The sequence below is a fragment of the Chiloscyllium plagiosum genome, unplaced genomic scaffold, assembly GCF_037043375.1.
Source record: "Chiloscyllium plagiosum isolate Xiang-an unplaced genomic scaffold, Cpla_swu_hap1 HiC_scaffold_29, whole genome shotgun sequence".
NCBI lineage: Eukaryota > Metazoa > Chordata > Chondrichthyes > Orectolobiformes > Hemiscylliidae > Chiloscyllium > Chiloscyllium plagiosum.
In genome coordinates this window covers 5,825,603-5,850,154 of record NW_028270167.1, presented here as the reverse complement: position 1 = coordinate 5,850,154, position 24,552 = coordinate 5,825,603, and the positions used below count along the sequence as shown (strand labels likewise).

Genomic DNA, 24,552 nt, shown 5'->3' with positions numbered 1-24,552 from the left:
CCGTGTCTGTGAGCTGTCTGTGGGAGAGGTTTTTAACCCAGGTGTGTGTTGTAGTGTCCTGTTTGTTGTGTGTTAGTTTGGTCATTTTTTCTTTTAGTGCCGTTTTTTTGCGGTGTGTGGTCCTGTTCTGTCCTATGGTGACAGCCTGTTCTATGGTCCGGGTCCATTCCTGATTCGTGGATTTTGAAATTAACGACTTTTGGCGCGCAATTTCATGTCTGTATCTGTGAAGTCTGTTGTGAGCGTCTGTGATCATTACCTGGATCATCCTGAGTCTGTTCTGTCTGGCTGTGTCTCTGGCTTGTGGATTGTTGACTGGTGGCCTGCATCTGACACTTGGTGGAAGGATTCGATTCTTTCGGCATTCATGCAGGAACCGGAGTTGTTCGTATGTGGCGCTTAGTCGGTTAGCGCAGGATTCCCATTTCCTGGCTTGTCTCAGCGTCTCTCGCCCGTAAGTGTTCAAAGTTTGTGCGAAGATTTGTGCAGGGACAGACCACTATAAACACCGGAGGAAACATCAAAGAAGCGCTTCGCAGGAGGCTCCTAAGCACTGATGATGTCAGGGGAAGAAACGTTTGCAACAAAAACTTCCAGCTCGGCGAACAGAACCACAACAACGAGCACCCGAGCTACAAATCTTCGCACAAACTTTGAACACTTACAGGCGAGAGACGCTGAGACAAGCCAGGAAATGGGAATCCTGCGCTAACCGACTAAGCGCCACATACGAACAACTCCGGTTCCTGCATGAATGCCGAAAGAATCGAATCCTTCCACAATGTGTCAGATACAGGCCACCAGTCAACAATCCACAAGCCAGAGACACAGCCAGACAGAACAGACTCAGGATGATCCAGGTAATGATCACAGACGCTCACAGACTTCACAGATACAGACATGAAATTGCGCGCCAAAAGTCGTTAATTTCAAAATCCACGAATCAGGAATGGACCCGGACCATAGAACAGGCTGTCACCATAGGACAGAACAAATCCACACACCGCAAAAAAAGGGCACTAAAAGAAAAAATGGCCAAACTAACACACAACAAAGAGGACACTACAACACACACCTGGGTTAAAAACCTCTCCCACAGACAGCTCACAGACACGGAAAGGACAATACTGGCCAAGAGACTCAACTACAGCCACAAGGACGCCTAGACAGCAGACTTCCCAGCAGCACTAGAAGGCACACTCAGGAACAATGGACTGACAGAAGAGACACAACAAACAGTGAGACAAACTGTCGTACCTCTGATAATAAGGAAAAGACAAACACATAACCTCAACACCAAGGAGAGGGAAGCACTGAAATCACGAAGAAACGATAAGAACATAATCATACTACCAGCAGATAAAGGCAGAATGACGGTCATCCGAGATAAATCTGATTACATCCAAAAAGCACAACAACTACTTGCAGATATCAACACCTACCAAATGAAGGAATTTGACCCCACACCACAACTCACCAATAGGATAAATAACACACTAAGGAATCTACAAAAAAACGGACAGATAACCAGAGCTGACCTACAAAGAATGAAACCGGAAAGCAACAACACCCCCAAATTCTATGGATTACCTAAAGTACACAAACCAGACATCCCACTCAGACCCATAGTATCACTGCCAGGGACACCATCATACAAACTGGCCAAAGAACTACAACAGAAACTGAAACACTTGGTCAGCGGATCCAAACACTCTATACAATCAACACAGAAATTCTTGGACATCATCAGAAATATACACATAGACAAAGAAGAAACCATGATATCATTCGACGTGACTGCACTGTTCACTTCGATTGACAAAACCCTAGCCAGAGAAACAATAGCCAACCTACTGGACATACAGAACAGAAAACAGGACGCTGAACCTATCAACAAAGACGGCATACTTAAACTACTGGACTTGTGCCTCACAACACACTTCACATTCAACAACCAGATATACGAACAAATCAACGGAACACCCATGGGATCACCAATCTCGGGACTCATAGCAGAGGCAGTTATGCAAAGGTTAGAACAAACAGTCCTACCACAAATTCAACCCAAACTCTGGGTCAGATATGTCGATGACACGTTCGTAATCATTAAAAACACGGAAATAGAAAAAACACACCGGATCATCAACGCCACACTCACAGGAATCCGATTCACGAAAGAAGAAGTAAAGGACAACCAACTCCCATTCCTAGACGTGATGGTACAGAGAACACCAGACGGAGAATTCACTACAAGAGTATACAGGAAAGCCACACACACAGACCAAGTCCTAAACTATGAAAGTAACCACCCCAACACACACAAACGAAGCTGCACCAGGACACTATTCAAAAGGGCCACAACACACTGCAGTCCACCAGAACTGCAAAAAGAAGAAGAGGAACACCTATACAAGGTATTTGCCAAAAACGGATACCCGCGCAACTTCATCAGCAGATGCCTAAGAGAAAGACTACGGAACGAGGACATACCACAACCAAAAGGACTAGCCACACTACATACATCAGGAGCATCTCGGAACTGACAGCCAGACTGCTGCGACCCCAAGGACTCATAACGGCACACAAACCAACAGCCACGCTCAGACAACAACTCACCAGAACGAAGGACCCGATACCCAACATGAGCAAAACTAAAGTAGTGTACAAAATACCATTCAAGGACTGCACAAAACACTATATAGGACAAACAGGAAGACAGCTAACAATCCGCATACATGAACATCAACTAGCCACGAAACGACAGGACCAGCTATCCTTAGTAGCCACACACGCAGACAACAAGCAACATGAATTCGACTGGGACAACACTACTATCATAGAGCAAGCCAGACAGAGTACAGCCAGGGAATTCCTAGAGGCATGGCATTCATCCACAAACTCCATCAACAAACACATCGACCTGGACCCAATATACCAACCATTACAGCAGACAGCTGAAACTGACAACCGGAAGGGCAGGGACAGACCACTATAAACACCGGAGGAAACATCAAAGAAGCGCTTCACAGGAGGCTCCCAAGCACTGATGATATCGCCTAGCCAGGGGACGAAACGTTTGCAACAAAAACTTCCAGCTCGGCAAACAGAACCACGACAACGAGCACCCGAGCTACAAATCTTCGCACAAAGTTTGAACACTTCCAAGGGGGTTTTTCCAAGTGTCTGTCATGATCTACATTTCAGCTTATAAAGTCATAACTTTTACTGACACTGCACACCACCTTGGGGACTGAAGACCAAAGGATAGCCAATGAACATTGAGACATCTTCTATTTTCCAGATCAGTCCCTCCCTATCATCTCATCAAAAGAAAGCTAAATCCGTGACAAAGACTGCTTATTAATAAATAAACAGGCTCATCAACACGGAGAATAACGGGGCCAGGAAGGTGAAATAGCATTTCTGCACGATTTTTTTAAACTCTTAATTGCCAGCTTTGAAAGCATTTTATACATCCGCAACACAGGAAGTCGCAGCTACAGAGAAGTGAGTCAAATCGCAAAGTGCCTTCGACAAATTTTAACTGGACACAACGGTGAGTAAACGTGCAACAGAACAAAAATAATGATCTCTGTTTTGATTGGGGAGGAAAAAAAATGTTATTTATTCTCGCAAATATCAATGCAACACTGGCCGCCAATAATAAACAATACATTTCTACCTGTGCCCTCTTCAAGTTGAAGAGAGGAATTTGGGAAAACGAGACATGTTAATGATGGAAGCATTAATTCTGTTGCTGTTTAATTTTTGTCAAATACTGCATCATTCCCCATCGTTTTGCATTACAATGTTAGACCCAGATCTTAAAATTAATTTTAATAGGGTTTGTAAAATCAATACGTGTTGAATCAAAACGCATTTTCGTTCGTTTCACTGATGTTAAGATTATGAACCGATACACTACAATCGGGGGAGGAAAATGATCCGCATCTGTTACATGGGTAAGGTTTTGACATTATGAGATAATGTTAATTTTTTTTTGCAGCGGCAATGTTTGTTTTAATACAAATAATAATTGGAGGCTGTTCATTTTTAAAGTGCACCTTCAGACAGAAGTTAACTTTATTTGATTTCGGTATCTTGTTGCATCTACTTCCTATTTGACTCTGCGCCCACATGGAGTCATGAAATGCATATTAATGACACTTCGGGCTCTCCCTGAACAGCCCTTAGAGATTGGAGCCAGAAATGTCTCCTTACAGCGTTATGTCGAGGTCGGAATGTTGGGTTAGCAGAACCATGACCAAAGCAGACATTACCCGGCAAAAAGTAACTGATAATAACAAGAAAGGTCCATTTCCTGAATAGGCAAACGACTGCACGTTTGCTGTTTTGCTGTTTTGAACATGCGGGGTTGGTGAAGTGCAGATGCCCGGGTATCTATGACATGCCGTTAGTGTCAAAATCCACTCAGAAGCAATAACAAAAACATCGAAGTTATTTGAAAGGAACTCGTACTCAGATCCTTTAATACTTTTGATAGCAGATTCGCATTTATTGCTATTAAGTGAGATGCATAATTGGTTCTAATTAAATAATCATCCCTCTGAATGCCTCCTAAGACCCTACTTCAGCCACATAGATTCCAGCATCAGCAGGTTTTCAGTCTCTCACCACCACCACATAGAGTCACACAGCACAGAAACAGACCCTAGTCCCATTTGCCAGCATTTGACCCATATCCCTCTAAACCCTTCCTGTTGATACACCAATCCAGCTGCCTTTTAAATGCTGTAATTGTACCAGTCTCCACCACTTCCTCTGGCAGCTCATTCCATACATGCACCTCCCTCTCTGTGAAAAAGTTGCCCCTCAGGGTCCTTTTTAAATCTTACTTCTTTCACCTTAAACCTATGCCCTCTACTTTTGGACTCCCCTACTGTGGGGAAAAGACCTTCGCTATTCACCCTATCCATGCCCCTCATGATTTTATAAACCTCTATAAGGTCACCCCTCAGCCTCCGACCCTCCAGGGAAAACAGCCCCAGCCTGCTCAGCTTCTCCCTATAGCTCAAACCCTCCAACCCTGGCAACATCCTTGTAAATCTTTTCTGAACCCTTTCAAGTTTCACAACATCTTTCCGATAGGAGAATTGCATGCAATGTTCCAACAGTGGCCTAACCAATGTCCTGTACAGCCGCAACATGACCTCCCAACTCCTGTACTCAGTACTCTGACCAATAAAGGAAAGCATACCAAACGCCTTCTTCACTATCCTATCTACCTGATACTCCACTTTCAAGGAGTTATGAACCTACACTCCAAGGTCTCTTTGTTCAGCAACACTCCCTAGGACTCATCATTAAGTGTATAAGTCCTGCTAAGATTTGCTTTCCCAAAATGCAGCACCTCGCATTTATCTGAATTAAACTCCATCTGCCACTTCTCAGCCATTGGCCCATCTGGTCCAGATCCTGTTGTAATCTGAGGTAACCCTCTTCACTGTCCACGACACCTCCAATTTTGGTGTCATCAGCAAATTTACTAACTCTACCAGATTTGCACAGCTTATCCCATATTTACTGCTGTCATATTTCAGATTTTCCACCAAGTTATTTTCTCAAAAATTGGTTAACAACATTGAGATGTCTCTGAGCAGAGCGGAAGGGAGTGTGCTGAATCAATGCTCTTTCCTACCTGCATCTTCCTCCCACTCCCAAGCTGCCATTTCAGGAACCCCTCTCCATCCCCCAATTTCAATCTGTCCAGCACCATATGCCCCTGTCTCTTTTCTGCCACTGACTTCAAATCCATGCCCTTGATCCTTCCAACCAGGCTCCACAACTTGAGCTCCAGTTCTTGGGGCTCCTGCAGCACTGCAGAGAAGACAGTGAGGAGGGAGATGGGCTGAGAGGTCTCAGTGTCCTGTTCGCTGCAGAGGGTGGACCGGAGCTTGGGAAGTCTGCTCCAGACTCATATTGGGATCCCAAATCTAGACACAGGCACAAAACATCATTTTCTGTCCCTATTCACTCTAAATCAAACTGAGGAGGAAGGGGAAGAGTAGGAGGAAGGGGAAGAGTAGGAGGAAGGGCGGACGAAGAGGAGGAGAGGAAGGGGGAGAGGAAGGGGAGAGAAGGGCTGAGAGTTGAGTGGTGAGGGAGAGATGCGCCAATGGTGCAAAGGAGAGGAGGATATGGAGAGTGGGGAGTGGCAGGGGTAGGAGGAGTTGAGAAAGGACAGAAGGAGGAGGAATGGGAAATGAGAAAGGAGTGAGAGAGGGGAGGACCGAGGAGGGGAAGGGAGACGAGTGAGAAATTTGATGTGGGGTGGAGGAGACATGGGATGAGGGGTGGAGGGGAGCTGGGGAAAGAGTGGGGGGAGAATGCGGGGTGGGGGGCATGAGGTGAGGAGGGGAGGAGATGGTGAGGGGATGTGGGGGGAGGAATGTAATGGAAGGGGATGTTGGGGGAAGGATATGCGGAGAGGGAGTGAGGTTGGGAGGGGATTGGGGGAGGGGATGAGGGGGAGAGGATGTGAGAGGAGGGGTTTTGGGGGAAGGGGATATGGGGGGAATGAATGTGGGAGAAATGGCTGTGGGAGGAGGGGATGTATGGAGAGGGGATGAGGTTGGGAGTGGATTTGGGGGAAGGGGATGTGGGGAAAATGGATTGGGGGAAGGAGTGAGCAGGGAGGGGTTGTGGGGGGAGGGGGGTTGTGGAGGGAGGGGGGATGTGGGGAGGGGGGATGTGGGGGGAAGGGATGTGGGGGGAAGGGATGTGGGGGGAGGGGATGAGGTTGGGAGGGGATTGGGAGGAGGGGATGTGGGGGTGGGTTTAGTGAATAATGTCTATTGGAGTTAGCATTGACTGTAAAGCCTGACCAATCATAGAGTCCTCGAATCATGCTGCATTGAAACAAGCCCTTCAGCTCAACCCATCCATGGTGATCAGGTTTCCCAAACTAAACTAATCCCATTTGCCTGCAATTGATTGATAAACCTCTCAATGTTTCCTATCCTATCCATGTGTTAAAGTACCTATTCAAGAGGGTTCGGGAATCCCTGATGGACTCAGCCTGTAAGCCTCTTTTAGTTCATCCCGGAGATCATATTCTGTGGCAGTCTAGAATATAAAACTCTTGCAGACAGTTTAGTTTAAGTTATTACCTTCATTTACCAATGGCATCAATGCTACACTATAACATAGATACCTGCAAGCCAGGCTTGAGCTAAGGTTCTAAAACCATGAGCAGAGTAGCAGCACCATCTCTTACCCCTAAGGGCTCTCTCAGGCTACTCCCCTGATTGCTGCTGTCTTTATACAGAAACTGGTATTAAAATTACAAAAACACCACATGTCCTTAATCAGATAAGCAGCAATAAAATGGCAGAAGTTTGCAGAGGAAGAGAAGCTCATTGACAGTTCTGTGTACACTTGACTAATTAAGCTACATGCCCGTCACATTAACCTTGTTCCAGCCAGGCCAAATGGTCAATTGCTTTGGCCAATACGTCATAATGAGAGACTAGTGAAAAGGTCACAAGGTAACCTCGCTCAGTTAACATGTCCAGTATCATTGTCCTACAAAATGGCTTTTTTTTAAATCATCTTAGATTCCCAGAATGCAAAGTAAATTCATAACATTCCCAGATCTCAAGCTCCAGGGAACAACACACAAACATTCAATCCATGACAAGCCAGTATTCACTCAAATCAGACCATAAAGAGTTATTTTTTTTCACCAGCTTCCGTCCTCTCTCTCTCTCTCTCTCTCTCTGTCCCTTGGAACCCTTCAGTCAGTGAATGTAATTTACAGAAGAATGTTGTCTCTCTCTCTCACACACAAACATCTTCCAACTTTCAGCCTTTGTGTTTCCAAGCCTGTGAGGGTAATGAGACATTCAAATTCCAGAACAGTCAAGATGAGTAAGCTGAGCTTCATAAATTCAAATCTACTGAGTGTGGTATACATGAAAATGTATCAGGATTGTACTATTATGTGCATTTTCTACTAAGCTTATTAACCAGTATTTTTAGTTATTCAGTATCCCACTGTGAAAATGCATGCCTCCAGCTCCCATGGTGAAAATAAAGTACTGCCACACGTTCCACAAGTGAACAAATGTTATCACCTTATTTACACCGATCCATTGACACTAAGAACAGATGTCCCAATTCATCTGAACAAGCACTTTCCTGCATCCCGTCACATGTATGGCTAGATGCTTTCTCACATGAACTGCCCAAACATTTTTCGCCAGCCTCTACCACTTCCTCTGGCAGCTCATTATGTGGAGTGGCATGTTGGTTCAGTGGTTGGCACTGCTGTCTCACAGTGCTAGGGACCTGGGCTAGATACCCACCTCGGGCGACTATCTGGAGTTTGCACGTTCTCCCTGTGTCTGTGTGAGTTTCCTCCGGGTACTCCGGTTTCTTCCTACAATCCAACAACATGCAGGTTAGGGTGGATTGGCCGTGTTAACTTGCCTGTAGAGTTCAGGGATGTGTAGGTTAGGTGCAGTAGTCAGGGGTCAATATAGGGTAGGGGAACGGGTTTGGGTGGGTTACTGTTCGGAGGGGTGGTGGCTAAATGGCCTGTTTCCAGACTGTAGGGGTTGTATGATCCTTACATGCACCACCCACTGAGTGAAAGGCTTGCCCCTCATGTCCCTTTGAAATCTTTCCCCTCTCACCTTAAACCTATGCCCTTCTAGTTTTGTTTTCCCCTACCCTGGGAAAAAAGACCTTGGCTAATCACCTTTTCTATGCCCTTCAAGATTTTATAAGGTCACCCCTCATCCTCCTACACACCAGAGAAAAAGTCCCAACCTATCCAGCCTCTCTTTACAACTCAAACCCTGTAGTCTACTTCCCCTACTGTGTCCATTGTTCTCAATGTAGTCTCCTCTACAGTGGGGAGACAGGACACCAACTGTGCACAATTCTATCATCACTGATTCTAAGCCAAAGATTTATTTTTTAAATTGAAGTACCTTTCATGATTATTGGTGTTGTTCAGTGGTAATCTTTTCATTTGAATTACAGAATTGTGGGTTTAAGCTTTGCATTAAGAGATATGAGCAGCACTGTGGCACAGTGGTTAGCACTGCTGCCTCACAGCGCCAGAGACCTGGGTTCAATTCTTGCCTCAGGCAACTGTCTGTGTGGAGTTTGCATATTCTCCCTGTGTCTGTGTGGGGTTTCCTCCCATAGTCCAAAAATGTGCAGGTTAGGTGAATTGGCCATGCTAAGTTGCCTGTAGTGTTAGGTGAAGGGTTACATACAGGGGTGGGTTGCTCTTTGGAGGGTCGGTGTGGACTTGTTGGGCCAAAGGGCCTGTTTCCATGCTGTGCGGAATCTAATATAATTTAATCTGACAGGCTGGTGCTGTTTTACAATCAAAGGTGTTGTCTTTCCAATAATGTTTTAACCCAATGCCACATTTGACCTCTTGGGTAGATGTAAAATATCCCACTCAGCATCTGGAAGAAGATCAAGGGAACTCTCCTTGATTTTGTGGGCAATATTTATCCCTAAATGAACATCAGTAAAATATCCCATTGCTGTTTGTGGGTTTGGATGGGTGCAAGGTGGCTGCCAGGTTTCCTATACTCCAACAAACGTATTCTAGTGACACATTTAAATGCAGTACATTATTATCTGTAAAATAGTTTGGGACATGCGGAGGATATCAAGGGTGCAATGCAAGTTCTTTCTTTGCATTTGAAGAGCTGATTATTTTTTCATCAGTCACAAGGGACATAAATTTAAAGTGAAGGGTGGAAGGTATAGGGGGATGTCAGGGGTAGGTTCTTTACCCAGAGAGTGGTGGGGGCATGGAATGCACTGTCTGTGGGAGTGGCAGAGTCAGCATCATTGGTGACCTTTAAGCGGCAATTGGATAGGTACATGGATGGGTGCTTAAGCTAGGACAAATGTTCGGCACAACATCGTGGGCCAAAGGGCCTGTTCTGTGCTGTATTGTTCTATGTTCTATGTTCTACATGACATCACCGGATCTAAAAGTTAATGTTCTAAATTGGAGAAAGGCCAATTTCAATGATTAGGCAAGAATTGTTAAAAGTTGATTGGGGACAGATGTTTGCAGGTAAAGGGAGGCTGGAAAATGGGAAGCCTTCAAAAATGAAAGAATGAGAGTCCAGAGACAGTCTGCTCCTTTTAGGGTGAAGAGCAAGACTGATAGGTGTAAGGAGTGCTGGATGACTAGAGAAATTGAGGTTTTGGTTAAGAAAAAGAAGGAAGCATGTGTCACACATAGACAGAAGAGATCAAGGGAATACTTAGAAAGTAAAAAGGCAATAGGATTATACTTAAGAGGGAAATCAGGAGGACAAAAAGGTGACATGAGATTGTTTTGGCAAATAGACTTAAGGAGAATCCAGGACTCGGCAAGATGGCAGTGATTCATTTGAACTACCATGGATGGCTCTGCCGAACAGCCAAGGCATATCGATGTGGTAAAAACAATGACTGCAGATGCTGGAAACCAGATTCTGGATCAGTGGTGCTGGAAGAGCACAGCAATTCAGGCAGCATCCGAGGACAGGCAAAATCGACGTTTCGGGCAAAAGCCCTTCATTAGGAATAAAGGCAGAGAGCCTGAAGCGTGGAGAGACAAACTAGAGGAAGGTGGGGGTGGGGATAGAGTAGCATAGAGTACAATAGGTCAGTGGGAGAGGAGATGAAGGTGATAGGCCAGGGAGGAGAGGGTGGAGTGGATAGGTGGAAAAGGAGATAGGCAGGTCGGACAAGTCCGGACAAGTCAGGGGATCGTGTTGCTGGAGGTTAGAAACTAGGGTGAGGTGGGGAAAGGGGAAATGAGGAAGCTGTTGAAGTCCACATTGATGCCCTGGGGTTGAAGTGTTCCGAGGCGGAAGATGAGGCGTTCTTCTTCCATGCGTCTGGTGGTGAGGGAGCAGCGGTGGAGGAGGCCCAGGACCTCCATATCCTCGGCAGAGTGGGAGGGGGAGTTGAAATGTTGAGCCACGGGGCGATTTGGTTGATTGGTGTGGGTGTCTCGGAGATGTTCCCTAAAGCGCTCTGCTAGGAGGCGCCCAGTCTCCCCAATGTAGAGGAGACTGCATCGGGAGCAACGGATACAATAAATGATATTGGTGGATGTGCAGGTAAAACGTTGATGGATGTGGAAGGCTCCTTTAGGGCCTTGGATGGAGGTGAGGGAGGAGGTGTGGGCACAGGTTTTACAGTTCCTGCGGTGGCAGGGGAAAGTGCCAGGATGGGAGGGTGGGTCGTAGGGGGGCATGGACCTGACCAGGTAGTCACGGAGGGAACGGTCTTTGCGGAAGGCGGAGAGGGGTGGGGAGGGAAATATATCCCTGGTGGTGGGGTCTGTTTGGAGGTGGCGGAAATGTCGGCGGATGATTTGGTTTATACGAAGGTTGGTAGGGTGGAAGGTGAGCACCAGGGGCGTTCTGTCCTTGTTGCGGTTGGAGGGGTGGGGTCTGAGGGCGGAGGTGCGGGATGTGGACGAGATGCGTTGGAGGGCATCTTTAACCACGTGGGAAGGGAAATTGCGGTCTCGAAAGAAGGAGGCCATCTGGTGTGTTCTATGGTGGAACTGCTCCTCCTGGGAGCAGATACGGCGGAGGCGGAGGCGGAGGCATATCGATGTTTTTTTTGCCATCCCTGGCTAATTTCTCAAAGAGAATTGTGAATTTAAAACTTTGAGAACATATATTTGTTCACATTTTAGAGCAGGAAGGATGCCAAAAGGAAAGGGAGCGAGTAAACAGCAGCAGGGAGGACTCTCCCCTGCAGCACCAGGCACACCAGAGACTGCAGCAGCGGCCTCTCCTGAACCCCCGAGGGACTTCACAGACTCACAGAAATTGGCGTCGGCAATGGCGAGACTTATCGTGAAGGTTGAGGCTGCGTTCAAGGAGATTCGCACCCAGATCCAACCCATCGCAAAGATGCTGTAGAAGGATGAATGGGAGCTCCAGGGCCTCTGGGCGCGGATGGAGAAGGTGGAGGGACGAACCACAGCCTCGGAAGCAGTGACTGAGTCCTCTTCCGGATGGATCCAGGCCCTGGAACAGTGCTGACCTTGCGAGATCAGGTTGACAACCTCAAAAATCGAGGTCGGGGGAACAAATCGTCGGATTGTTGGTCTCCCAGAGGGTGAAGAAGGTGGGCAGCCAGTCAGTTTCTTTGAACACTGGCTACCACGGTTCCTGAGTCTTCAAATCGAGTCTGGCCGGCTGCAGATTGAAAGGGCCTATCGGATCAGTGCACAGATCAGGGCCTGTACAGCTCCCCCGTCTGGTCCGTGGGCACTTCCACATGTACAGGGACAAGCAAAGAGTGATAGAAACCTCCAGATTACTGGGCAAAGACCCACAGGCACTGCCGCACAAAGGGTCAAAAATTATGTTCTTCCAAGATTTCTCCGTAGCTGCAATCCAAAAGAGGAAGTCCTTCAATGAAGCTAAGAAGAGGCTGAGGAACCTGGGCATCCAGTACTCCATAAGGTACCCAGCGGTGCCTCGTTTCAGCCATGAGGATTCGGTTTATACATTTGACTCGGCAGATAAAGCTAAGAACTTTGTGGGTGCTTTAAAATAGATGGACTAGTCTGAAAAATATGGTTAATGTTTGTCCTCTTTTCTTTCTTTCCCTGTGTTTTCCTTTTTCCCTTTTTGTTCCTTTTCCCCTAATAATATTTTAAGGGAAAAAAATCTTGGAGTGTGTTGTTCCTATTATATTTTTATAACTGGATTTTATCGTGGGAATTTTTTTGTCCTTTTTCTCTTTAATATACAATTGGGGTTGACATGGAACTGGGGATGGGTGGAGTAATTATCCTGATTTTGTCTTCTTTTGTTGGTTTAAGGATCATCTCCATATTTACTTATTTATTTTTGCCTAAGACTAGGTCACAGTCCGGGCTTGAAAGAGTTGTGAAGGGGGGGGAATGGGTGGGTGAGTGCCCCCTATGGGCAGGGTGAAGAGTCTCCTGTTCAAGGTTTCATAGTTGGTTTTCTTTGTAGTTTTTTTTGTTAGCAACAATCCTTTGTAGTTATGTTAGAGTAGTTTTGTATAGGAGAAAGTGAGGTCTGCAGATGCTGGAGATCAGAGCTGAAAATGTGTTGCTGGAAAAGCGCAGCAGGTCAGGCAGCATCCAGGGAACAGGAGAATCGATGTTTCGGGCATAAGCCCTTCTTCAGGAAGAAGGGCTTATGCCCGGAACGTCGATTCTCCTGTTCCCTGGATGCTGCCTGACCTGCTGCGCTTTTCCAGCAACACATTTTCAGCGTTAGTTTTTGTATACACAATTCTGCGACTCTATGAATCTTTATTTACTTGTACTCGGCGCATTGTAAGCAGGGTTCTCCATCCTGGGGGCCTGAGGGGCTCTGAAGGGGGGGGTGTGACTAAGTGCCTTGTTAAATGGTGCACCTGGAACATGAAGGGAAGTCATTCGTCTGTTAAAAGGAAAAAAATGCTTTCTAGCTTTAAGAGGGAAAGGCTTGATATCACTCTGTTGCAGGAAACCCAGCTTGACGATGGGGACACCTGAAGTGACAACGGTGGGGGGGGGGGGGGGGGGGGGGTTATGACTGGGTATTCTCTTCAACCGTTACTACTAAAAGTAGGAGAGTGGCGGTGCTTATCCAGTAAAATCTTCCGTTCACATTATTAGAGCAGGTGAAAGATGAGCAAGGGCGGTTTGCGATACTTAAGGCCTTGATACACAGGGAGGAATATGGTATTTTAAATATCTACTGTTCTCTGGCGCATCCCCTCAAATTTTTGATCAGTGCTTTCTCTAAGCTGAGTGCCTTTGGAGCATGGCACATTATTATGGGGGGGGTTCAATTGTGTTTTGGATCCGACAGTGAACAGGATTAGATGAGATTACTTACAGTGTGGAAACAGGCCCTTCGGCCCAACAAGTCCACACCGACCCACCGAAGCGCAACACACCCAGACCCATTCCCCTACATTTACCCCTGCTCCTAATACTGCGGGCAATTTAGCACAGCCAATTCACCTAGCCTGCACATTTTTGGACTGTGGGAGGAAACCGTAGCACCCGGAGGAAACCCACGCAGACACAGGGAGAATGTGCAAACTCCACACAGCCTGAGGCGGGATGCCTACAGGGCCCCCAATAATGTCTTCATGGCCAAGCAGATAGTTGACTTATGCGAGGAGTTGGGGCTGGTCTTCACCCTACTAGCAGGGACTTCACCTTTTTTTCAAACACACATAAATGTCACATGAGGATTGATCGTTTTCTGGCTCCCTTGACCCTTCTGGATTCAATTATGGGTTGTAAAATTGCGAACATAGCTAGTTCTGATTACGTGGTGATATATTTGGAGGTTAAGGCTAGGTTTGTGGCACTGGCGTCTGGACGCTTTTCTCCTTAAGGATTCCAAATTTGTAGAATACTTTTTGAGGGATTTTCAGAAGTTTTTGACTATCAGCTCAGGCATGGCTATTAGTCCATCCAAACTAAGGGAGACCGCTAAGGCCTTTGCTAGGAGATTAGTTATTTCCTATTCGGCTAGCCGGAAACGACAGATTGGGGAACAGCAGCGTCTATTTGAGACGCAGCTGAAAACTGCTGAGGCGGCACATTTTGCGAGGCCTTTGGTGACTAAGCTACAGCGGATCATGGCCCTCCGGGCTGCCCTGAATTCAGTACTTACACAAGTCGCAAAGAAAGAACTTGCCTTTGGTAGGCAAAGGCTGTTCGAGTATGGAGATAGGCCAGAGAAGTATTTAGCGTTCCTGACTAGGAAAAAGCATGTTTCCGAATCCATTACTGCAGTCAGAGACAGCACCAGGGTCCTTACATATGATGCTAAAATGATTAATGAGGCTTTTCAGACTTTTTACTCTGAATTGTATCAGTCTGAAGGTTGTGAGGATAGGAGGACCTTTTTAAGAGCCTGGAACCCCCGGGAGGGTAATCTTGGAACAGACCCCCTTGACAGTTCAGGAAATACAAGAGGCAGTTAGGCAACTTCAGAGAGGGAAAGAGCCTGGCACTGATGGTCTCCCGGGTGAGTTTTATAAGGAGTTTATAGGGATTTTGTCAGGGCCGATGTTGGAGATGTACAATCACTCCTATATGCATGAATACTTCCCACCATCTTTGAGAGAAGCTAATATTTCCCTCATTCTTAAGAAGGGGAAGCTTCCTGAGGATAGTGCCTCATACAGACCCATCTCTCTATTAAATTCTGTCTAAGATCTTGGCACTGAGATTGGAGAAGGTGATGTCCTATATTGTCAAAGAGGACTAGACAGGTTTTATAATATTAGAAGGTTGCTGAATATGGTCCAAGTATGCCAGCGACGATCAATCCTGGGGTTGGTGATTTCCTTAGTTGCAGGGAAAGCATTTTGTGAAACTTGTTAGGGTTCAGAAAAGATTTACAAGGATGTTGCCAGGGTTGGAGGATTTGAGCCATAGGGAGAGGCTGAACAGGCTGGGGCTGTTTTCCCTGAAGTGACGGAGGCTGAGGGGCGATCTTATAGAGGTTTACAAAATTATGAGGGGCATGTATAGGGTAAATAGGCAAAGTCTTTTCTCTGGGGTCTGGGAGTCCAGAACTAGAGGGCATAGGTTTAGGGTGAGAGGGGAAGGATATAAAAGAGACCTAAGGGGCAACTTTTTCACACAGAGAGTGGTATGTGTATGGAATGAGCTGCCAGAGAATGTGGTGGAGGCTGGTACAATTGCAACATTTAAGAGGCATTTGGATGGGTATATGAATAGGAAGGGTTTGGAGGGATATGGGCTGGGTGTTGGCAGGTGGGACTAGATTGTGTTGGGATATCTGGTCGGCATGGACAGGTTGGACCGAAGGGTCTGTTTCCATGCTGTACATCTCTATGACTCTATGACCGGGTGGAATGGCCATATCTATTTTATGTCTGAGAGAGGTTGGATTGGGTGGGGTCTTTGCTAGATGGTTGGAGTTTTTATATCGCCACCCTCTGGCCGCGGTCATCACCAACGAGGTGAAGTCTGGGAACTTTAGGAGTGGTAGGGGTAGTCGTCAAGGCTGCCCCCTTTCACCCATTGTTGTTTACATATCTGCTGCAGAAGTGGGATCGAGGGCACACAAGATTACGCTGTGTGCGGATGATGTCCTTCTGTTCTTATTGAACCCGATGACCTCCGTACCCCATCTGACACAATCTATTAATTATTTTGGGGCTATTTCAGGAAATAAAATCAACTTTGCAAATTCGGAGACTATGCCTTTGGGGGACCTCAAGGAAGTGCCAGAGGTTGAAGGTGGCCCTAGGTTCCCCTTTAAGTGGTCACAGGCGAGGTTCCGATACCTAGTTATCTTTATTACCCCCAAACTTTGTTCACCTGCTTGACAATATTAGGTGGGATCTCCAGAGATTGGGGGCTCTTCCAATTTCGTGATTGGGCCGAATAGCCCTTATTAAGATGAATGTTCTTCCTCGTTGCTTTATCCCATGCATATGCTCCCTATAATGATTCCCAGGTTAACGCTGCAGAAACTTTTGGGTTGATTTAGTTCCTTCGTCTGGCATCGTGGGCAGCCCCTCATCAAACTTACTAAATTGCAGTTGCCTCATGAAAGGGGAGGAGTTGACTTCCCAGATATCAGGAGGTATCAATTGAGTTCCCTGCTGTCCTTTGTATGCGATTGGGTAGGTAATGATCCAAACTCAATATGGCTGGATATTGAGTCCTCCCAAGCAAAGTGCCCTCTTATTAACCTGTTGTTCATGGATAAGATGAGGACAGTTATGGACCACTGCCGGATCCCCATTGTCATTAGTACAGTCAGGGCTTGGAGGGCGATGTGTCAGAGTGAGGGATGTTTATCCAAGACTTTGCCACTCACTCCCATAGTTGGTGTGCTGGGGTTCTAACCAGGGATGATGGACTCAGGGTTCAAACTATGGGCCGCGAGAGGAGTTTCTATTTTGGGAGACTTATTTGAGGGGGAGGTTATGATGTCCTTCGAGCAACTGAACCGCAAATACGGGCTGCCCAGCAGAGATCTTTTCTATTTTTTTCAGGTTAGGGATTTCATCCAGAAGAAGACTACACTTCTCACTAAGCTCTATAAGCCCGATACAGAGAGGTTGTTGCTACATTCCAAAAGCACCCTCTCGGTTAGTGCCCTCTATCGCCTATTGGATGGTAGGCCCTAGCAGGATATTAACTGGTTAGATGAGGTCTGGGAGCAAGAGCTAGGAGGAGAGATCTCTTCTGAAACGTGGGAGAACATATGGGAGAATGCTCCAAAGATCTCAATCTGTAACAGGACATGTGCTACGCAGTGAAAAGTTCTGCACAGGGTTCATCTGGCACCAGACCGTCTGGCAAAGTTTAAAAGGAGGCACCTCCAATGTGCCCCAAATGTAAAATAAGTGTAGGTACTCTTACCCATTGCTTCTGGACATGCCACAGGCTCCATGTTTATTGGAGCGCTGTGGTGGGAGAGATAGGAAGGGGATTGAGGACTGAAGTCAAAGTAGACCCGATATCTCTTCTTCTAGGTCTACCAAATTTATTATCTTTAGATGGGCATGGCAAGAAACCATTCAACATTCTTACTTATCATGCACTTAAGAATATTCTGATGAATTGGGTGGCTGAGGATTTGCTGGATGGCCAAGACTAATTATGGAGCATATTCCCTTGGATTTTTTCATAAATATGGTGCACCACACAACAGACCTTTTTTATAAGACATGGCAGCCCTTTTAGAGTTATTCGGATACAGATCTGTCTGCTTTCATAACTAGGGCATTCGTTTAACCAGGATGGCTAGGTTTGCTGAGCCCTGGGCCCCGGAGGGGGTGAATATATACAATGCTCCCGTTTTTTTGTTTGGGAACTTTGCACATGCATTGTTATCTTGTGTTTTTTGTAGTCACTTATTTATTTATTGGTGTTGTTTTGCCCAGTGTTTGGCTTTGTTTTGTTTAATGAGGTAGGTTAGTAGTTAGTAGACAGTAGTTTTATTGTGATTTATGTTTTTTATTATACTGGTAATTGTTGTTTTTTATAACTATATAATTTTGTAAAGTCAAAACTATATTTACAAAAAAGGAGAATCCAAAGGGATATTATAAATAAATTAAGGACAAAAGGGTAATTAGGGAGATAATAGGGCCCCTAAAAGATCAGCAAAGCCTGTGGAACAGCAGGAGATAGAAAGGGAGGCAAGAGAGGAGGGAAAGTGATGTTTTTCATATGGGATAGCATTACAGCTGTGCTGAGGGAGGATATTCCCAGAAATACATCCAGGGAAGTTAATTGGGTGGGACTGAGAAATAAGAGAGAGACGATCACCATATTGTGATTGTATTATAGACCCCCTAATAGTCAGAGGGAAATTGAGAAAAAGATTTGTAGGGAGATCTCAGCTATCTGGAAGAATAATAGGGTAGTTATGGTAGGGAATTTTAACTTTCCAAACATAGACTGAGACTGCCATAGTGTTTAAGGTTTAAATGGAGAGGAATTTGTTAAATATGTACAAGAAAATTTTCAGTATGTGGATGTATCTAATAGAGAAGATGCAAAACTTGACCTACTCTTGGGAAATAAGCAAGGGCAGGTGACTGAGGTGTCAGTAGGGTAGCACTTTGGGGCCAGCGACCATAATTCTATTAGATTTAAAATAGTGATGGAAAAAGGAGCTAAAAGTTGAAGTTCTAAATTGGAGAAAGGCCAATTTTGACTGCATTAGGCAAGAACTTTCAAAAGCTGATGGGGCAGATGTTCACAGGTAAAGGGATGGCTGGAAATGAGATAACGAGAATTCAGAGAAAAGTACATTCCTGTTAAGGTGAAAGGAAAGGCTGGTAGGTATAGGGAATGCTGAATGACTAAAGAAATTGAGGGTTTGGTTAAGAAAAAGAAGAAAGCATATGCCAGGTAGAGACAGGATAGATCGAATGAATCCTTAGAAAGTATAAAGGCAGTAGGAGTATACTTAAGAGGGAAATCAGGAGGGCAAAACGGGGACATGAGATTGCTTTGACAAATAGAATTAAGGAGAATCCAAAGGGTTTTTGTCCTTAATGTATTTGTAAAAGGGTAACTAGGAAAAGAATAGGGCCCCTCAAAGATCAGCAAGGCAGCCTTTGAGTGGAGCCACAGGAAATAGAGGAGATACTAAACGAGTACTTTGCATCTGTATTTACTGTGGAAAAGGACATGGGAGATATAGAGTGCAGGGAAGTAGATGGTGACATCTTGAAAAATGTCAACATTACAGAGGAGGAAGTGCTGGATGTCTTGAAACTCATAAAGGTGGATAAATCCCCAGGATCTGATCAGGTGTACCCTAGAAGTCTATGGGAAGCTGAGGTAGTGATTGCTGGGCCCCTTGCTGAAATATTTTGTATCATTGATAGCCACAGTTGAGGTGACGGAAGACTGGAGGTTGGCTAACGTGGCATCACTATTTAAGAAGGGTGGTGAGGACAAGCCAGGGAACTATAGACCAGTGAGTCTGACATCAGTGGTGGGCAAGTTGTTGGAGAGTATCCTGAGAGACAGGATTTACATGTATTTGGAAAGGCAAGGACTGATTAGGGAGAGTCAACATGGCTTTGTGTGTGAGAAATCATACCTCACAAATTGATTGAGTTTTTTGAAGATGTAACAAAGACGATTGATGAGGGCAGAGCAGTAGACGTGATCTATATAGACTTCAGTAAAACGTTCGACAAAAGTCCCCATGGGACACTGGTTAACAAGGTTAGACCTCATGGAATACAGGGAGAAATAGCTATTTGGATACAGAACTGGTTCAAAGGTAGAAGACAGAGGGTGGTGGTGCAGGGTTGTTTTTCAGACTGGAGGCTTGTGACCAGTGGAGTGCCACAAGGATCGGTGCTGGGTCCTCTACTTTTCACCATTTATATAGGTGATTTGGATGTGAACACAGGAGGCATAGTTAGTAAGTTTGCAGATGACACCAAAATCTGAGGAGTAATGGACAGCGAAGAAGGTTACCTCAAAGGACAACAGGATCTTGATGAGATGGGCTAGTGGGCTGAAGATTTGCTCTTCACGCCACTTTTGGAGTATTGTGTATAGTTCTGGTTGCCCTACTATAAGAAGGATATTATTAAATTGGAGATGGTATAGAAAAGATTTACAAGGATGTTATCGGGACTGGAATATTTGAGTTATCAGGAGAGGCTGCATAAGTTGGGACTATTTTCATTGGAGCATAGTAGGTTGAAGGGTGGCCTTATAAAGGCTTATAAAATCGTGAGGGGCATAGATAACGTGAATAGCCAAGATCCTTTCCCTAGGGTGTGTGAGTTCAAAACTAGAGGGCATATTTTTAAGGCAAGAAGAAAAAGATTTAAAAGGGACATGAGAGGCAACATTTTCACACAGATGGTGGTCTGTGTGGGGCATGAACTGCCAGAGCAAGTGGTAGAGACAGGTACAATTACAATATTTAAAAGACATTTGGACAGGTACATGAATAGGAAAGGTTTAGAGAGATATGGACCAAATGCTGGCAAATGGGATTAGGTTAGTTTGGAAAACTTGGGCAGCATTGTTCGTCTGAAGGGTCTGTTTCAAGCTTTATGATTCTGTGACTCGATAGCCAATGGGGTACAACTCTTAGTGAAGGAGATTCTGGCTAGTGTTTAAGGGTGAGCAGGGTCAGCAAATCCACTACTAGTTACATTCACTGACAGACAGGGGCTTATTGTGGGGCTCGGTTAGCTCAATGAGTTGAATCCTCAGTTCATGGAGGTCAGCATCCTTGTCTTGCTCTGGAGTAATTACCCTTTGAGCCCGCAGTCCAATCCCCTGTGCCTAGATCCCTGGAGAAAAAATGATGAAATAACGCTATTTACTATCAGGTTCATGGAGAGACAGTCACTGAGTAATTACACAACTATGGCCTGGAGGACAGTATGAGTGCAATCACTTTTCAATAATTACCACAGTCATTTCCGAAAGTTACTGATGGCACCACCAGCTCTCCTCTCTGAGTCACTTCCTTGTTATTGCTCCTTGTCTCAATTCCCCTACCCCAATTTTTCACCCATATCCGGACCCTCTCTCACCAGTTACTCCCCCTCTTTCCAGTTAATTCCCCTCTCTCTTGTTCTTTCCTCTCCATTCAGTTATTGTCTCTCTGCCCCTCTGCGGGACCCGTTGTTTTTGCCTGAGGCTGTGCTGTACAATAGGTGTTTGCATCTGACCACAAAGCAGCTAACCAAACACAGCCACAGCGAAATTCAAAAGCAATTTGTAGAATTTAGATGATCATATGTCATGGGGTCAGAATAGCATGTAATCAAAGTTCCAAGAAAGCTTTGCTCATTCCTCAACCAAATTACAATCCATTCTACCAGACAACCAAACACTTTGCGATGAGAACGGTATCAGTGGATGAGTTGGGATTGTTCAGCATTGAATGCAGAAGGTTAAGGGAAGATTTAATCAAGGTGCTAAAATTGCACTGAGTTTTTGACAGGGTCGATAATTTCCCTCCTCCAGTTTTTCACCCATATCCTCCCCCCTCCCTTCCCCAGTTACTCCCCCTCTTTCCAGTTAATTCCCCTCTCTCTGGTTATTTCCTCTCCATTCAGTTATTGTCTCACTTGCCCCTCCCCGGGATTTGTTGCTTTTAAGTGCTCCTGCTAAACCGTGCGGCATGCTGGCTCAGTGGTTAGCGCTGCTGCTTTACTCGGGCAACTGTACGGATTTTGCACATTCTCCCCGTGTCTGTGTGGGTCCCCTCGGAGTGTTCTGGTTTCCTCCCACAGTCCAAAGATTGTGAATTGGCCATGCTAAATTGCCCATCAACTAGGTTAGGTGCATTAGTCAGGGATAAATGTAAAATAATAGGGTAGGGGAATGGATCTGGGTGGGTTTGGTGGGCCAAATGGGATTCTATGAAAATACAATGGAGAAACGTTTGACAGAAGGGTTGGAAAAAAAAGAAATTAACATAATGTTCTTTATGATCCTGGACATCTCAAGTTTTTTATTGCAAATTAAGTACTTTTGAAGAGTCATTTTGTAGAAATTACCAAACAGCATAACCTGTTTTTCATGATATTGATTGACAGCAAAATATTGACAACCAAGGCACCTGCACTACCTCTTACAGAGTCATAGAAATGTACAGCACATAAACAGACACTTCAGTCCAATTCATCCATGCCAATTAGATATCCTAAATTAATCTAGTCCCATTTGTCAGCATTTGGCCCATACCTCTCTAAGCCCTCCCTATTCCAGCTGCTTTTTAAATGCTGTAATTGTGCCAGCTTTCAAAACTTCTTCAGGCAGCTCATTCCATACACACACCACCCTCTGTGTGAAAACAATGCTCCTTAGGTTCCTTTTACATCCTTCCCCTCTCACCTTCAACTATGCCCCTCTAGTTTTGGACTCCCCAACCCTGGGCAAAAATCCTTGGCTGTTTTCCCCTATCCATGCCCCTCATGATTTTATAAACTTCTATAAGGTCACTCCTCAGCCTCTGACGCTCCAGGGAAAGTAGCCCCAGCCTATTTAGCATTTCCTATAGCTCAAGACCTCCAATCCTGGCAATATTCTTGTACATTTTTTTCTGAACCCTTTCAGGTTTCGCCACATCTTTCCTATAGCGGGAGACCAGATTTGAATGCTGTATTCCAAAAATGGCCTAACCAGTGTGCTGTGACCTCTTCTCTGAAATAGAGCCCGTTGTATCTTTTAACTCCACTGGAGCATTCAGATGGGGCCTCAGTTTTGCAATCTCATCTGAAAGATGTCCCCTCCAGCAATGCTGTGCCCCTTCAGTACTGCACTAGAGAGTCAGACTTGATTGTTGTAACCAGAGGACAGAGATTGAAGATTGGTCCTGCAATACAATCAGGGAAGAGGAGAAATTTTATTTACTCTGAGTTGTATTACAGGATATGCACTGCTTGTATACCTATAATGTGAAGTGTACACCAGAGTATGCCATAGGAATCTCAGTAAACATATTTCTGGCAAACCCCTGACATAAGCACAAACATAAGCCAAAGGAAGACCAAAATGGTGTACAAGGTAAAAATGAAGTTGTGAAGAGGTTTTGGAAGATAATTCCATAGTTTGGAGGCCAGACAGCAGGAGGCACACCTACAAACAATATGGTGATTGAAACTGTGAAGCTCAAGAGACTAGAATTAGAAGCTCAGAGATTTTGGGAGCTCGAGGGGATTACAGAGGCAAGGAGCATGCAAGAAGGGGTTTTGAAAAGCAGAACTGCCATGGCAGGGAACTGGTGTGCCCAGGGTGAGATGGTTGAATTAATTTGGCATGAGTAAATAAAGAAGCAATAAAATTTTTAATGAGTTACAGATGGGTGGGTTGCGCTTCGGCGGGGCGGTGTGGACTTGTTGGGCCGAAGGGCCTGTTTCCACACTGTAAGTAATCTAATCTAATCTAATTGATCATGTTTCCCGGGACACCCCTAATTTAGTTTGTAAAAGAAACACTCCAAGCTGTGCACTAAACAGCTTCACAGATTTTTGAAAATTGAGTAATCACCATGAGTCACTCTCATGCCTGACACGGGAATCATGGCGATATAGTCACGAATTTCCTCCTTTCACCTCTTTACCTAAGAACTTCCATGAAAACTTACCTCTTCAGTCATGTTTTAAGTTACCTGTCACGATATGAGGCTGTGTCAAATTTTACTCCTGACAGCCACCCCCGGTGGAAAAGCTGTAAATATTGTCTGGGGCGCATCCCACTTCTTTGAACGCTCTCAAGGAAGTTTTTTTTTCGTGCACTTAAAAGGGTAGAAGGGCGTCAACTTAGCGTATGAAAATTGGCAACTCCCACACTGCAGTGTTTCCTCAGAGATGCTCTGGGAATATCAGTTAAAGTCTGAACTGTGTATAAAACCCAGGCTACCAGCCCAGCCCAGTACTGAGGGAGGACTGCACTGTTGGGGGTTGCAATGGACCTTAGTCCTTTTGGTTTCTGATGCATACATTCACTTCCTCGAGCAAAGCTACTCAACAACAACAAAGAAAGATTTAATTGCAAAATTCAGAAAAGGAATGTCAGTCTTTGCTTTTGTTTCAGAGATTACAATTCTCGATCTGAGATGAGTAAAGAATTACAACTCCAGCCCTTGGAATTTAACAAGGAGATTGAAACCTTTAAAGGTAAGTTAATTCTTATTGCTCATCAGTAACATGGTGATGTGCATCATTCTGTTCCATGTTCCCTGCAGGGTAAATGACATTGAGATATTTTGAAATCGTCGGAATAATTCAATTGCAAATCACGATGTGAAACGTTATTAGACTTTGCTGCATCTGTGCAGTTCTCGCCCTGGTAGCAAACATGAATGGCTCGAGGCTTTCTGCGGGTTTTGACGGCTTTTGCACACACACTCGTTTTCTCTTCATGCAGACTTATTTCCTCCTCTTCGTTCACACCTCGATCAGAGAGAACAGCTTCAATTCCGTACTTGCAAATCCCTGCCGCTTGACAAACTCATCAGAGCCCAGCTATTCCACCAAGTATTTGGGGGTATTGTCTGATCTCTCCCTCGGCGC

At 45.2% G+C, this 24,552-nt stretch overlaps 1 protein-coding gene and 1 pseudogene across 2 annotated transcripts in view; both read left to right on the top strand.

The window, feature by feature from the left end:
* Positions 1-1,031: 1,031 nt before the first annotated feature.
* LOC148142241 (uncharacterized) lies at positions 1,032-11,734 on the top strand (annotated as a pseudogene).
* The window catches only part of LOC122540506 (interleukin-18-like), a 38,411-nt gene continuing 17,065 nt past the window's right edge, over positions 3,207-24,552 (top strand). The window contains exons 1-2 of one of the 2 annotated variants that reach the window (XM_087976601.1): positions 3,207-3,556; positions 24,074-24,156. In XM_087976601.1, coding sequence (XP_087832727.1) covers positions 24,096-24,156 — 61 coding nt within the window. In that variant the 5' untranslated portion in view covers positions 3,207-3,556; positions 24,074-24,095. Of the gene's footprint in view, positions 3,557-23,946; positions 24,157-24,552 lie in introns of those variants that run through there. The other variant, XM_043676369.2, reaches the window with a different exon arrangement.